General features: G+C 38.4%; 1 protein-coding gene across 2 annotated transcripts in view; it reads right to left on the reverse strand.

Annotated features, from left to right (window-relative positions):
- Positions 1–17,336, reverse strand: part of LOC124158938 — a 37,642-nt gene that overhangs the window by 16,315 nt on the left and 3,991 nt on the right. For both annotated transcript variants that reach the window (XM_046534371.1, XM_046534370.1), the window contains exons 2-5: positions 6,229–6,395; positions 5,113–5,378; positions 1,324–1,580; positions 929–1,245 (exon numbers count right to left, since the gene is read on the reverse strand). In XM_046534371.1, the coding sequence (XP_046390327.1) occupies positions 929–1,245; positions 1,324–1,580; positions 5,113–5,378; positions 6,229–6,395 (1,007 nt within the window). The remainder of the gene's footprint in view (positions 1–928; positions 1,246–1,323; positions 1,581–5,112; positions 5,379–6,228; positions 6,396–17,336) is intronic.

Here is a 17,336-nt window from a genome sequence, read left to right on the forward strand (position 1 = left end):
TCTAACCCATTGGATTACAGTGACAAAAATAAGCCAGGTTTAATTCCAAGTGAATTTTTCTCCAGCTTCCATTATTAGTTCTATTAATTTATTTATTATTAGAGAATTAAAATATACAAAAACAGAGGTCGCAGAAAGGCAGATGAATATTTCTAGTGACTCTTATTTTGGTCAAGAGAGCATTAGACAACATTGATAAAGTTTCTCAATATTGTTAGTCAAAGAATAATTAAATCTACGAGTAAATACTGAAGTGCACTCTGTGATGCAGTGAGAGGTAGGAGAAGAGGAATTATGAGAATTGCATTCAAAGGTGGAAGAGATGAGTAAACAACCAACTTTCTCCATATCTTGTCATTTATATACTTAAAAATAATAACAAGTATTTCTTAGGCATACATAAGAAAAGATTGTGACAAGTATAATGCCAGAGTACTTAAAAATGAGAACAGACATTGACATGAAGTTGATGGTTTCAGGCGTTACTTTATGGAAGTTGCTCATGATGAATGAAAATTGTACTTTGTTTTTCCACACATATTTATTTACACGTGACCGCGGTTTCATACGCACTGCATCTAGGTCACCAGATGAGGTCGCCAGATGATGACGCAGTGCGTCGAAACCGCGATCGCATGTAAATAAATATGTGTGGGAAAACAAAGTACAATTTTCATTCATCAGACATTGATATTTTTTTAAGTGTGCCCAAACCTCCCATTATGTGCTCCCCTTCGGCAGATTACACTCTGTCTCTGATCATGCTGAAATCTCCTCCAATGCTTCAATGGAGAAACAATCTCATAAAATATACAAAATAATGAATGGATAGAAATTATATAATCATGCGTGACACTCCTCATTTAAAACATGTTATACGTGCTGCAATTTCAGGATGAAAAATTCACATTTAAATTGTCGTACTCACATGTAGGGCCGCCTGATAATAATGAAGAGCATTGATGTGCCCCAAAGGTATTCTGTAAGGAAAGTCTGCCGTTTGAGGCCAACTTTCAAAACCTATCCCCAGTGTTAGACACACAGTAATGGTTTGCCTTTGAGGATTGTTCCTTTTTATTTGAGATGGACTGTCACTCTCCTCATCATTAGGGCCACAGGTTGGCGATTTTGGAGGCAGAATTGAAGGAGATAGTGGTGTTATCAGAAGTTCAACATGAGGACTGCTTCTTGAGATTGTTATATGAAAATCTCTTGGATCAGGAAAACGATTTAGGTTTAATTTTGCTGAAAGAAAAGACAGAGAGTAATTATCATTTAGACTCAAACTAAAACTGACTTGCAAAAAATTTGCTTTCAATATACCTGGACCATAAAAAATTTGATGTGATGGTGGCAATTCCTGAAGTGTATGATGTAATGTCACTGGGTCCAGGATCTTCCCAGGGCTGCCACAGAGCATGGACTCATCAACATCGAGTGGGCACAATGGTGGGGGAGGTGGAGGTGGTGGTGGAGGAGGGAACGCCTCAATAGAGCCAGGAGATGACAACACCGTTGAAGATGCTTCGAGTGAGGCAGCCTTCGACAGGAGATGAACAAAATGCTCTTGGATTCTGTCACTGTATATCAAGAAACAAAGAAGCAAATGAAGTTAAATCAAGCCAACAGATGCTTAATATGTATGTACTCTAGTCTATGGAAAGTAACAATTTTGTTTAGCAGTGGAAATATTTTCTTTGAATAAGAATATGGATTACTTTTTGCAGAACTTTCATGTGAAAAAGGATATAGTTTCAGTATTTCAGGTAAATTTTGGAATGAGACAAATCTTACGTTTTTTTGTGTGAACGTTTAAAAAAAATATTTGATAAGGTTTCTTCAAACTAATTTTCCTGTGGAAACAGTAAAATATTGAACAATCCGAGAGGGTGACATAATTAATCCCCGATTCCCCCACATTCCATTCCCAAAGTAGCGCTATCTTCCCTATCCTCTAATATCCAGCCCCTTCTCATACCTACCACTCCCTCATTAACAATAAACCATCTCAGCGGCCATATTATAGTCCAAAAATTTGCAAAACTGAGGCAAAGTGTTGAGACAAGCGATTTTATAATATGGTTGTGCATCATTTTTCCATGGCTTTGAATGTTTCCTTGGACAAAATTTCTAGCCGGCAATGTCTAATTCTTCAAAAATGAGGCAACTCTAGACAGTTGATGATTACTGAAAAAGCATCAAAAGGGAAGTTGCAGTGAATTTACTGGCGGACTCCAGCACACGAAATAAATTTTGAAAGCATAAATGCAAGAAAAGGTAAATTTTGGAAAGATATACCTTGAAAACACATTTATTTTTTTCTTTCCAGCAGAAATAATGAATGGAGCAGGAAATTATTAACACAGAGATATGGGCCCATCCAGATGTTTTGGAGAGCTCCATGGGTGGTTTGAGATTTTTTCCCTAAGCCTCTTTGGTTGCTTTTTAATTGGCGTGAGTTCTAAGAAAGATTTGAAAATATTTTATGTTTTATTAAAAATAAATATACAATTCAAATTTAAATTATCAAATCTTTTATATCTTTAATGAATAAAAAAGATTTGATTGGAAAAATTTCACCTTAGTGCACGTAATTAGGGATATGAACACAAGTAATTATTTCGCTCAATTAAAGTCATAAATACAGTAGTCGGTGTTTTTCACTTATACGTAAGTAGGACATCCGGTCAGTAGTCGTCAGGAGCTTTCCTCCCGGTATTTTTGCTGTGGTTCGTAATGAAAAATAAAGTCTCCAACATGCATGTGCCTGTCTGCGGCCTGCCGCAAATGGTGGACCATTTCAAAATTTTTAATTCTAACTACACTGCTGGGAAAGAAAAACCATTGCGTCGAAGGAAATGACGTAAATTGAGTTAAAACATCGATTACGGGAGAGAACAAGCGATGATTTGCAGTATTTGACTGTTGAAGGATTAAATTTCTAACACAAGAAATTTTAAGCTAACACGGTTTCTCTCGGGGCATGGTCCAAATTTCGCGCGAAAAGAGCCGAAACGCATTTTCGCGGAAGCATGTAGCTATATTTCGCGAATTTGTCGCGTCATCGAGGTTAACGAAAATACTTCGACCGATCTTGCTCTGCGGCAACGTTTCGTAATGCCTAATAAATAATGGTAAAGGGGAGCGTAGTGGCTTCTTATTGGTCATAAGTTTAATAACCTGGATGCGGTATTGTGATTGGGGAAGTAATCTGAATGTTCCACGAATTTATGGGTCTTATTCCTTGCACGTCAAGGACGAAAACTAGAAATTTAGTGGGTTTAATAAAGAATATGAAGACAGATCGAAGATAGCAGCGACAGAAAATTAACTAGAATTTCATATCCTAGTCTCGTCCCGATTTTTCACAAGAATTCCCTGACTCTTCCGTGACTTTTCCAGGATTTCAAAATTCCCTGACAATTCAAGGTTTTCTCGATTTTCTATTACGACTATCACTCTGGAAATATACATACAATGGACAATCCAATGAAAGTTAGATAATGGAATATCTACTGTATATTCTTTAACTCAGAAACGCAGATGGTAATTAAGGCTAGGGGGGGGGGGGGGTTTAGGTGCAACTAATACTGGGAGGCCTGGTGGGTATGGAATACCCGCTAGGGTAAGCGGGAGGTGCGGGGGCCCTCCCCCAGAAAATTTTTAAGGTAAATGGTTCAAAATGGTGAGTTTACGGCTTTCGAAGGGATATTTTATTAATATTTTCACTATTCTGTGAGTAATATTAATCAAATTAAGTAAAATGCACAAAACTTAAAAATTTCTCTGAGCTCCCCCAAAACCCCCTCGCTAGGCCACTGCTTTAAGCAATAACCCTCAAAACGACTTTAATCTTCCCCTAACCCAGGGAAAGACCAGAAGAAAGCAATCCTAGGGTCAGCAGAGATTTTTCAGAGAAGACTGAACCCTGCTTGAGAGGCTCTTAAAAGTAGCTCTCAATCGAATTGGTCATCTTGGTTCCTAAAAGACCACGTCAAAGCTAATACAAGATTTATTTTTACCCCAATTTCCCCAACCTTCCCTCACGGGGCAAATGTCACTCACCTCCTAATACTATCATAAAAACAGTGAACAAAAATTGTCAATAACAATGCATGAATTGCCATGAGCAAAAATTCCCCTGGAGCGGGAATCGAACCACGGATCTTTGGCTTTCCGGGCTACTGCGCAGACCACTACGTTGTGTCTACCCAGGAAATTCAAATGTCCTTGGCTCGATTCCCCATCCAGGGGATTTTTTTCTCAAGGTAATTCATGTATATTTCACCGCCGTTCATGCGGCAGGCTACGAAATATTACACGTTATAAGCTATTTGATGAAATCCTTTTCTGAGCACTGCCAATTTCATTCCCTCTTATTTCAGTCCTGCAGCTTGTGTATATTTTGTTAGGGTGCTCACATACAACTATATCGTGCCCTATCCAAGATAATACACCCCCTTATTATTCACTCATAAAGAGGGTTAACAAGAAACATTCCATGCAAGGGCGTACCCTGGATCAACACTAGGGGGGGGGGGGCAAGCCGTGACCGTTCAAGAAGTGATATTTTAGCGTGGAAAAAGGGAATGGAACCAAAATTTTAAGACAATTATAACAGCGCTATATCGGGTTTTAAAATTAAATGCTCAAAAAATTCCTTTATTTGCAAGTCTTACACTAATATCATTTTTCGTGGTTTTAAACCCTTTTAGCGCGGCGGGCCGATATATCGACTCTTGTGTGGTCCAATATTTAATTTGCTATAAATTATTATATTAGATTTATATTTCAGTAAACGTAAAAATATTTTGTCAATATTAACCAGTTTAACCTCATCAATTTAAAAAAAACCGCATATGGATATGTAATAAAATAGCTTTGTATTGTTTTTTTTCCTAGTTACTACATTTTATTAAAATACCCTCCGTACTTCTCGCCAATACCCCAGGAAGAAGGATAGCACTAAGTGGGTTAAAGAAAATTTGTTGAAAACTTTCGCTTCAATCGTGATTTTCCTTGAAGACTTATGCGTTCTATTACTTCTAGGGAGGGCAGCTGCCCCCCTTCTCCCCCCTCCTCCGTTGGGCATGCCCATGATTACATGCGTACCTCCTCAGATAGCCATCCTGTCCAATGAATTCAGCCCATGCCTCGACGCCCTCGCCCTGCAGGCGGACCCTCGCGAACCCTTGAGGAGTAGACGGCATCCTCCTGCCACCAGCCCCTTCTTCAGGGGTCACCTCTCCTCCCTCCAGCAGAATACAAGTGGGCCGGTTGTTGTCACTTCCTCCGCAGCCTTGGTCCTCCTCCTCGGGGTAAAGCGACGGAGTCGAGAGGGCATCTAACCGCACAAGATAACGGAGACTTCGACCAGCCTGGAGGAAAAAAAGTGTACCTCAGATTTCATAGAGCGTAGCATTACAATTATATATCTCTTTTGAACCGCTTTCAAAGATTCAGTGGAAAATACAAGGGGCGGCTAAAAATGGTTCTGGTGATATCTTCACGGGATTTCCACCGGATGAGTAGCCTATAGGCCGGCGTTTCGATGGCTGCCTCTGCTACCGTCCTCAGACCATCTGGGTTTACTGGTTTGGATGTCCTGAGGACAATGGCAGAGGTCGCTATCGTGACGTCGGCCAACAAGCAACTCACCCGGTAGAAAACTCGTGAAGATTTCAACAGTATCATACTCCGGGAAAGAACAAAATCAGCTACAGGAATTTTGGTCCATAATGACAGGAAGCTCTTTACCCTTAAATCAATGAGGAAAAGGCTTTCTGCATTTGTAAAGAAGGGGGTAGGTAGCACTTATTAGCACACACACCTTAAAATGATCATGATATGCAAATGATACTTTTGTTTTCATAGTATGGGGGCAAAATAACTCGAGCTAAAATATTTATCCAAAGATTGCTTTTCATATGAGGAGAGAAAAAGACCAGAGATCATGCAGCCTATCCTACCAAGACTTAAGTAAGATATCCGCGCCGGCAATGATTCCTCCGACTTTCAACCGACTAAATAACAAAAACCTTGTAAGTAAATTTCACGTGAATGATTTTAATGTCGACCATTTTTGTCGCCGTGTGACATCCTCAGGTGCAAAACTGGTCGTATTTAAAATCATTTATGTGAAATTTACACGGTTTTTTTATTCAAGATGAAGCAATTTCACCAAGTCACGCCTTAAACTATCAAGTTCTTAAAAATAATTCTACTGACCTTCCTATGTCGACGCCTCTCCGCCATATCAAGAGGTACTAAGAACTTTGATGCAAATCGTGGATCGGACATCCCCGCAGAGCAAACAAGTCGTTGCACTAAGCGCTCGGTTGACGACTCAGCGAGGGCCAGAGCTCCTTCATCAGTTGTCCCATCGCACCAATCCCCTGAAAAAAAGGAGGACCAATGTATGCTTCAGTGAGCGAATTCAGTATCTGGTGATCATGTGGAATGAGCACTACTGATCAAACCAGTCAAGCAATGATAGTGACCCATTCGATCGCAAGAAATCGACCTGTAGTTTTCCACATGATCTATGCGATAAATAATAATATTGTCATGTATCCCTGACTCTTCCCTGATTTTTCCAGGAGATCAAAATTCCCTGACAATTCAAGTTATTCCCGGTTTTCGATGACGATCACCTCCCTAGGAACATACAGTGGGCATTTGACTGAAAGACAGATGATGGAATCTCTATAGCATATCCTTTAATCAAGAACCCTTAAAATGACTAAAATCTGATACACTGATAAATAATAAACTTATACTAAATACACTGAGCTATGCATTACTCTTCAGTTATGAAGATAATTGTTTTCTTGACCTCCTATTTTTTGCGATGCAGTTTTAATGGATTTTAATATTGTTTCTATGAACTTCATTCCAACAACGATTAAGAACTTTTTATTTTCTTAGGAAAGGACATCACTACCTATACTAGAAAATTCCCTGTTTTTCTTGAATCAGCAGATTTTCCTATTGAAAGGTCGCCGTGAAAGAAACGTAAATCCGTAGGAAGTTTTTGGCATGCAGGCAATATGAAGCATTAATATGGACATATACTAGTAGCTATTACAATAAGTACAAATCTGAAATCAATCGGAAAAAACGCGAACTTTCATTTTCATCTCTCATCATATCAGAGCCGTCTTGGCAGTCGTCTCAAAGACATCTCGGCAGCATGACCACTATCGCCACTATCTCTCAAGTTGACAATGCGATACAGAAAGTATTCTCGGAACTCCAGGCAGCTGATAAAATATTTTCACCGCTTAAAGCTTCGCCCATCAACGGATATTAACCCTCATTCTCACGTCAACGCGTCCTCTCTTGAATGCTCAAGGGGAGCTTTCTGAGAACAGAGAGAAAAACGATAACCTACAAATCCCAAGAACTTTTCTTTCAATCGGGCCTTCGTAAAAATTATGGAATGCCTTATCTAGTGAAATTTGTACTTTCAAAAGTAGCCGAATATTTAGGCAAAGACACTTTTAACTGCCTGTTTCTCAAACAAAGTTCTGTTCTTACAATAAAAAATATTCTTTAATCCTATATTATGTGTATTTGCAAAAAACACTATGTATTATCTGTATTAGTAAATATATTTATATGAAATGAATATAATTTTATACACTGTACGAGTACAATTGGCATATTGCTAAAGAATTTTGTTTCTGAAATTATTTATGAATTGTCTTATTGATTTGCTTGTACCGCTTTATCTTTTTTTGTTTTGATTATATTACTTTCTTTTTCTCTCTTTCTATCCCCTCTTAAACTCATATTTTGCGCGCACTCGAGTAGGAATACCTGCGCACTACTGTTTCAATGGAAATTTTCCAAAAAGGGCTTATCACTCCTATGTAAACTGTTGAATTTTGCATTTTATTTTGGTGACTCACTACTTGTTTAACACTTCGAATCTCATCTTGAAGCTTCAAGGAAATTTCATTGTAGAAATTCAATCTTACATTACCCTGTATCTCAAATACAACATTTTACATCTGAAAAATACTGAGATATAGAGGAAAAGAGAATAAGTCAACATTAATATTAATTAAAAGGAAATATTAACAGGTAAAGAGGGATGAATTCTGTTATTTGGGAAGCAAGATTACTAGCGATGGAAGAAGCAAGAAAGAAGTTATCAGCAGAATAGCCCAGGCGAGTAGAGCATTCCAACACAAGGAAGATCTACTTACAGCGGAAAATTTAAACATAGAAGTAAGGAAGCATTCATAAGAACTTACATTATGAGTATGCTTCTCTACGGAAGTGAGGCATGGACAATGACAGCCAAGGAGAAAGAAAAGGTAGAGTCCTACGAAATGTGGTGCTTCAGAAAAATAATAAGGATCAAATGGATCTTCGACCAAGTAAGTAATGAGAAAGTCCTAAGAAGAGTAGGAAAGAAGTCTTGTGAAAACCTTGACAAGAAGACGTATCGACATTATAGGCCACATCTTGAGACATGACGAACTGATGAAGACAATCGTCGAGGGACAAGTGGATGGCAAGAACGGAAAAGGAAAGCCTCGAATAAAATATATGCGACCAAGGGCGTACCCAGGATCATAACTAGGGGGGGAAGCCAAGTTGTGACATTTGAAAAAATAGTTTTATTTCAGTTACATATCTTATACTAATACACATCATTTTTCATGGGTTTAAAGAAAATTTGTTGAATACTTTCATTTCAATTCAGTACTGATTTTGCTTAAAGACTTTTGCAATGTTTGCTTCTGGGGGGGCTGATGCCCCTCCTTCCCCTCGCTGGGTAAGCCCATGTATGCAACAGGTAAAGAAGTATGTGAAAAGGAAGAAATACATAGCTGTGAAAAGATTAGCTGATAGGAAAATTAAGTGATGAGCCGCGTCAAACCAATTATTGATCAGTGATGATGAAAATTTCCATAGCTGCAACTGTAGATGTGAGTCGTGTCCAGTGGGGTAGCCAGGAATTTCGTACGGGAGGGGGGAGAAAAACAAGGTACTAATTGTAAGTACAGGGTTTTAAACTAATTTTAACATATTTCATATTCTAAAAAACTTAATTTGTCAAAGAAATATTTTTTAAATTCATGATATTTTAAGATTTTGATTTCTTTTATGAAGATAAGTATTTAAGTTTACATATTTCGGGGGGTCCGTACACCCCGGATGTACCCCCTCGCTACGCCACTGGTTGTCTCTATACCCATACAGAAGTCAGAGGTAATGAAGAGGTCTTCAAGGGGTCGGAGATGTCACCATACGGTTATTGGTGTTACTTTGGTCTTGATAAAACAAAAATATGTTTGACGATAACGTTGACCAGAATCTGTTTTAAGTGCTAAATTGGCATTTTAAAAACATATTGGTATCAAGTTTTTACCGTGATCACTCATTATTTCAAAATTTATTTCATCAATAACGTAGATTAAGATTGATTTTAATTGATATAAAAGAGGTCAACTCCACAAATTACAGAAAATTGGTAAAGCAATTAACCCTTAGGCTGCGGGAACGTTTTTAATTCATTTTTGACTCACCGCACATGTTTATAGGTCCTAAACGGGCATATATCATTTTCATTTCACTACATTTAGAAGTAGTCTTCGTGGACGTCTTATAGTCTTCTTTAAAACCAATCCTAAACCACATTAATGGTGAAATAAAAATCTATGAAAGTTATCAGTTACAATAGTTAACTTGTTAGTTCAAGTTTATTCTGGTATCATATTTAGCTGATTTCTCACAATTTCTAAATATTTTTACTCCAGAATTATCGCGGTCTTAGATTAGTTTTTAAATGGTCTAAAACATGACATCTTGTTCCGCTATTTATTATGCAGAAAATTAGATAAGCAAAACTATTTGGACGTGTGTTTCTGTCATACAACATCAATAATAATTAAGGCTGACATATCATATTTTTTCCTTGCCCTTGTTTACGATTTTTGATCCTGATATTCTTCCAATTAGGTCATCTTCTTCCTTTGTTCACATCGTATCTATACTTTTACGGGCGTGATAAGCGATGAGACATCGTAAGCGATTAGTAGTATCCGAGACGACGTTAAATAACATCACTTCCGTATCTCCAGCAATCTCTAGCTATCGGCTGCCGAATCTCGAACACGTGACATTTTGAACTCGAGTTAGAACAGATGAATAATAAAATTTCTAATTGAAGAATGGCTAAATTTATCTCATGCTTTAACGTATGATCTCTTTTTGATCAACTAAAAGAAGTAGTTCTTGGATCATGGTGGAGGGAAAAATGTCTTCTTATTATATTTTCTACCGTTTTTTTTGCATCAAAATGCCCTCTCTATGACTTCCTTTCGACCAATCAGAAGAGGTCGTGGTTGGGTCATGGTGGAACGAAGGAAGTGGGTATTATTGACGTAGTATTGAGAGGATTTTTCGCCCATCAAAATTATGTTTTTTTACCGCTTTTTGACTCTGGTGTTCTTGGGTACGATAATAGTATAATTTTGAAAAAGTAGTACGTTACCAACAAGGAGCAGTCAATAGGAAGTAATAATTTCTCTTAACTGAGCGACTTATATGGTAATGAAATTGTAGAGAGACTGCGAGTTTGGATCCAAAATGGGCGCATAAAGCACAATTAAACGCACATTATCGTAATCGTAAGAGAACTTCAACTTAAAATGTACAAGCAATGCATACCTGCAGGATCTGACCACAATGAGACTTACCAGACATGCCATAAAAGCATGGGATTGAGAATTCGAAGCAATACACATGGAGCATCAGCTGAAAACTCCATAGAATGTTTCAAGATACGAACTATATGCGAAGATAGTTTGTCAGGCAGTCAATGGCGTAGCCAGGAATTTCTTTGGGGGGGATTCAAAAGTGGCTAGGGAAGTCCGGGGGAAATTTTTTAAAAAACAGGGTACTAAGAAGAGAGTTTTAAATCAATTTTAACACCTATAAAAATATAAAAAAAACTAATTTTTAAAAGAAATTTATTGTAAATTCATGATTTTTCAATATCTTGTTCTTTGTTATCTAATTTGTTTTGAGTCACTATTTAAAGGGAAAACCTTTTTTTTAGCAAAGGTATGATAATTTATTATTTGTAGACTTCCCTTGCTCCATGTGCAATTTATTTTTTTATATGTCTTAATATTTCGGGGGGTCCGGATCCTTCCCTCCCCCCGAACAAGTCGTTCCGTTTCTTCTTCCTCGAATCGTGATCGCACGCCCCACTAATCATTCATATGCTCATGTTCTCTTTCCTTTACGACGAGGAGCAACCGCGCACAAGCGGCCTGTTAATTACGTCAACATCTTGTTCGCTAAAAGCCATCCCGAAGTTCGCTCTGAGAAGATGGCTTGGTGGTGTAACTGGTAGCACGCCTGACCGGCAATCGGGAGATCCGGGATCGAATCCCGGCTAAGTCAAATATTTTTACAGTCATATATAGTCATGGCGAACTTCATCCTTTGGTGTATTTAACTTTGCACCCGTGCGCGTGACTGCGTACAAAGTCACTTGTTCCTTCAGTGCTTTGAAAATCGTCGCCGCAGACCAGCGGAAAATAAGGGTTTTTCCCCCCGACAGTGGCTTAGTAAGCACGACCCTCGCCACATGTGTCACAGTGTGGACTTGTGACGTCAACATCTTGTTCGGTAAAACCGTAAAACCCATCCCGAAGTTCGCTCTGAGAAGATGGCTTGGTGGTGTAACTGGTAGCATGCCTGACCGGCAATCGGGAGATCCGGGTTCAAATCCCGGCTAAGTCAAATATTTTTTCATGGCGAACTTCATCCTTTGGTGTATTTAGGTTGAATAATTAAAAGAACGAATTCATTCGAATGATGATCTTTATTTGTATTTATGCCTCAAAAATCCCAAGAAAACCATTATTTGGTTGCCATCATTAAAACAGTCTCAGTGGGCCTCGAAGTTATCCAACTGGTCAGGGACTGGATCGCTGCATAATTTTCGGGTAGGGAATATTAAGAAAAATATTCTTCTCCTATTAGGGTATTTATCCTTACATGGGTAAGTAAAGTAGATGCAAAATATTGAGTCTTTACTATGATATTTCACCTTTCTATTGACATATATGTTGCACCGACAGTTTCTCAAATTATTGGTGGAACGTGAAATAAATTCTTCGCAAATTCAATTTCAAAACTAGAAGTAGAAAGCTGTAAATGCCACGGGAATGACAAAATGAAGACTCCTAAATTTTGATTTTTAATTACTAAAACTGAAACAGACACAGACGATAAAATACAATGTGCAAAGATCAATAAGCACGAAAACGTTAGCAACAACGATTTTCTCCGTAGTAGATCCAGTCCAATAAAAAAAACAAATTTATTGAATAAAAACATATTTATATCCCAATGTGGTCAACCCACGGGAAGTCGTTATTAACGGATTTCACGCGTGGATCACAGGCGCTACACACGTTCCGACCAAACCACCCAACTGTCGGGACCAACTACGTTGGCACCGACAGTTAAAGGGTGTGTAGGCATGTCGCCCGAGGAAAACAGTCGGACCCGACCAACCGGTTGGTCCTGTCAGACCATCCGACCGCCCTACCCCGATTTCTGTCGCGTCGCAACGTCTGTACCGTTATCGGCTATTTTTTCTATCGATTTGAGGTTTGATTTTTCGAAGCAACTCCATGAAACACACTTCGCCCATCCTCAAATAATTTCGGAATTCATTTCCATCCAATTCCCGAAGTAAATTCATGTTGGTGAAACTTCAAGCAGCCACTTCTTCGCCCATACTCTTCTCTTTTTTATGTCATCAATGAGAACCTAATTGGCTTAAGCCAAACTCATTTTTTGATTTTTCGAAAATTGCGGAGCCAGCAAAAGCCGAAAACAACTTCACTCCACGCGATCACGTTGTGCACTGAGGAATATTAGGTAAGTTGATCGGGTCGGGTGGTTTGGTTTGGACGTCTGTAGAGCTGGCCCCGACAGGGATGGTCGGGGAGTTTGGTCGTGTCGGGTGGTCGGGTCGGAGCGTGTGTAGCGCCACACAGGAGCGTTTACTGCACGCGGCGACAGATACCAAACACTTGGTCACTCCCTACTTTGCTCACAGTCACGCTCGCCAAGAAGTCACGAATGATAAACTCAGCAGAATTAGATCCCGCTGATGGCAACAATTCTCTTGACTCATGAAATTCTCCCCAACGTAAAACAAAGCGTAGGAGGAGGGAGTTGTGAGGATTCCTTTGTTTTGATAAGGAGTGTCTTATGCCGTAGCGTCCCTTCGCGCTTCTTTATAACGCAACTGGGATGCAATTGCCCACATTTTCCCATCAAGCTCTTCAAAAGGTTCTGTCGAGCCTTTTCTATTCAAAACAATAATTTTTGAAAGTTATCGCGACAGATATTTTTAATTACTGCATAAATTAGCCAAATCCTGACAAATCAAAGGTAGTCTATACTCCATCCATATCATTCACCACATATAACTTTCTATTAACACGTTTTCAAGTGGTTTTGGTCCAAGCAGCGCCACTGAAATTCAATCAAAGCATTTTAACTTTAGAATAAAATGTAGCGAGCAGCCTTGGTTTAATTATATACATCGAGGATGAAATTCACCATGAAATAATTCATTTTACATATCCGGGATTCGAACCCGGTCAGGTATGCAGCCATTTTCACCACCAACCCATTTTTCTTCCAAAACGAATCTCAAACTGCGTATAGATTTATTTGTTTCATGCACCGCTTGGCATACCTGATCGGCAATCGAGAGATCCGGGTTCGAATCCCAGTAAAGCCACTCTTTTCATGGTGAATTTCATGATGGTGAATATTCACCCGCGCGCGTGACTGCGTACAAATATGCATGTTAGATGCAGCGCTGGGTTTAATTGTTGTATTGCCTCTGAGATTACGACGCACATCAAACTTTGCCTGAAAGACATTTTAATTCTATTTCTAATCTACATTTATATACGGACAGATACCCATTTCCATCAAGCCAATACACATTTCCCGATTTCAGAACCAATTTATAAAATATAAATAGCATGATATAAAATAAATAACACAAGGAGTAGTCCAATTTTTCACATATGACTACGTACCATTTAAAGTTTTTATTTTTAAATTATCATGAAAATTACAATTATTGCGTAACTTTAAAAAAAAAGTTGCTGCCATGCTTGCTACCGTTATAGTAAATGTATATACAGAGATAATTAACATAACACAGTGAAAAAATACTCTATGATTGAAACGGATCTATGGTGTGATTACGTTTTTAAGGCTGTTTAAAGTGAATGGTTGTAAACTAATTCTTAGACCGATGGGCTATTTAACAGTTAGCTCAGAGTTCAAAACTGGATATCGCCTCTGTTCACCAACCAAAATAAATAGTCAGGGAAAAATTTTCCAACTTTAGAATTATTGTGGGAAATAGAAAACGTTAGCGAATAAATTATTTATGAATATATTTTCTAAAAAATTCCTGATACTTCTCTTTCTTCAAGAGTATTATAATCAATGGATATAAATTTCAAATCTAAATGAATAGCATGCAAATAAACTATATTGTTGTTGCCAGCTAAGGTCCATGTATCAAAGGTATAATTACCTTGTAGTCAATCAGACCCATCACATCATTACCTAATATCAGATTTCGCCATTTAAATCTCGGTTCAATGAGCAGCAGCCCAAAATCGCTCCAAATAATATTACAGACGAGGATCCTCAAATCTGCCTCTTCAGTGCATTCTCACCGATCGCTCACTTTAATGTGTTCACTCAAGTCGCCACTCGCGTCGTTGATTGACAAAGTGATCAGAGATTCACGGGGAAATAAGGAATAATTAGGTGTGCTAACCGAAATTTATATAGATATGATGATGTGATCTATCGAATTCATTCCTTTTCAAGGCCATTCCTCGCAATTACAAGCATTGTACTGTAAAATCATCATAATTAGTCAACGATCATAAGATTGGTTTGAGGCAGCTCTCCATTTCTCTCTCCTTTCCGCTAACCTTTTCATAGCTACATATTTCTTCTCTTCCACATCCTTTATAACCTGTTCTATGTAACTCATTCGGGGCCGTCCCTTGCCCTTTTTCCCTTCCACTTGTCCTTCAACGATTGTCTTCATCAGCAAGGGCGTACCCAGGATCATATAAAGGGGGGGGGGGGAGCAAGCCATGGTTGAGGGGGTGGGCAAACCAAGTTGTGACATTAGTTTATGAGATTATTTCCTTGAAAAAATAGTTTTATTTTAGTTACATATCTTATATCAATACATATCATTTTTCGTGGGTTTATAGAATTTTTTAAAATGCTTTCGTTCCAATTCAATACTGATTTTGCTTAAAGACGTTTGCAATTTTTGTTTCTAGGGGGGGGGGCAGCTGCCCCCCCTGCCCCTCGCTGGGTACGCCCATGTTCATTAGGCCATCGTGCCTCAAAATGAAATGAAATTCATCAATATGAAAGTAAATGATTGAGGCTCCGTAATAGACAAAACAAAACGAACGTAATGATAACCGTATCCAAAATCTTGTCTATTATTTAACCCGTTAAGGCCTATCGGTACCATATGGTACCAGCTGGTAGTGCAATATTAAATGTATCTTTTTTATTTTTTGTATGTACTTAGTTAGGGATTTTGAGAGCTTTAAACAGATGAGCATATTTATAATTACGTTTTTCAGAAAGATTTGCCTTTATAGGCAAGATTTGACATTTATTAGTAATTTTGGATGAAAGTGAATCTTTATTTCTGCGAAAAATAGAAAATATTTAACGTTTTTGGCATTAATGTGTGCAATTCGAAATGTTTATTTAATGTCAATCTTTTGATCCCTTTTGGCCAAGCGGTACCAGTCTATATCTTCAAGACTATTAGTGCTAAAAGTATAAAATTTGCACCAAATTAATCAGGTTCTAATTGATTTTAAAATTTAATATGACGAAAAAGTTCGGATGAAATTTTTAATACAGGTGTTACCGTGTTAAGCGTCTGGAGGGGCACGTGCCCCTTCGCCAAATCCGCCTATCGCTCCTATACATGCTTACTCCGACGCTCAGATGGTATTAGGCGGGTGACGTTGTCTCCACCCTCACGTACCACGCTGCTGCCACAAGGCATCGCCTCAGCGGCCGAAAAAGCCCTTGTTCCTCATTTCCGCTTCGGTGCGATAATGACCTCAGGGAAAATGCAGCGGCTATCGCTCACACTAGTTACGCTCGGCTGAAGCCATTCCCCAATACGGCACGCCGAGACACAAGAGTATGCAAATTGATTTTCACAGGGGGACGTCTAGGCGGAGGGGTGTTTGCACCCCACGAAATCCGGAAATAGGGGAAACAAAAATTGGAGGGAAACACTCAAATCCCCCCACCGTGTTCCGTTCGATGTCAAAGATAAGATATGGTACCATTAAAAATAAGCTTCTGGCAGCTGAGACGTAGCGACGCTACGGGTGATAGAGCTAAAGCAATGCTTGCGTGCGGGCTTCTTTCTGACCGAAACAATACGAAGAAATCACAACCTGGGACACCCTGTACAGAAGCTTGCTGAGAACCAGTTCTTTGTTTTCTTTAACGTGATTGAGAGTGAATATTATCCCCATCCACTTCAATTCATCTGCTAAAAATCGACCTCATATCCTCTATTTTTTATTCTGTGGCTCTTTTTAAATGGAATGGTAGGTAATGAAATGATATCGATGGCTAAGTTCTAACAACACGTATCTCAAAAATAGCAACTTTTTGGTGGAGCAAAAAAAACGTTTAATATTTTTGATTGAGCACTGAAATTAAAAATAAAAAGTTCAAAAAACTGATAAAGAAGCATTCATTTACAAACAAAGAGTTTTTATTTGCTTGTATTATATTTTTTTTAAATGTTATAACACTTTGTTTAAGATACCTGTCTCAAACCGGCCGAACTGGAGATACGTGTTGTTAGAACTTAGCCATTGATATGTAGTTTGTAACCAACGTAATACAACAAAAAAGTAATTATTACTACATATTGTAAAATATCTAGTTAAATACATCGAGATAGACACAGCTATCGCTACTAATTGCGTCATTTGTCATGAAATATGAGTTATTTATGTACATTATGAATGTATTAATATTGTTAAACTTTCAAAATATTTATATTGTTCGCCTAAATAGTGCTAAAATTAAGAAAATCTGATGACGTCATTCCGCGGTTTGGCATCGGAAGTTCATGACGAGTAAGACAAGTCATTTCAGTCCTGGGAGTTAAAATGAGACGAGAATTGATGTTCATCCAACTGGCATTGCTCGTTGGATTTCTACTAGGCAATGAAAACGTTTAA

The sequence above is a fragment of the Ischnura elegans genome, chromosome 5 (genome assembly GCF_921293095.1).
Source record: "Ischnura elegans chromosome 5, ioIscEleg1.1, whole genome shotgun sequence".
Lineage (NCBI taxonomy): Eukaryota > Metazoa > Arthropoda > Insecta > Odonata > Coenagrionidae > Ischnura > Ischnura elegans.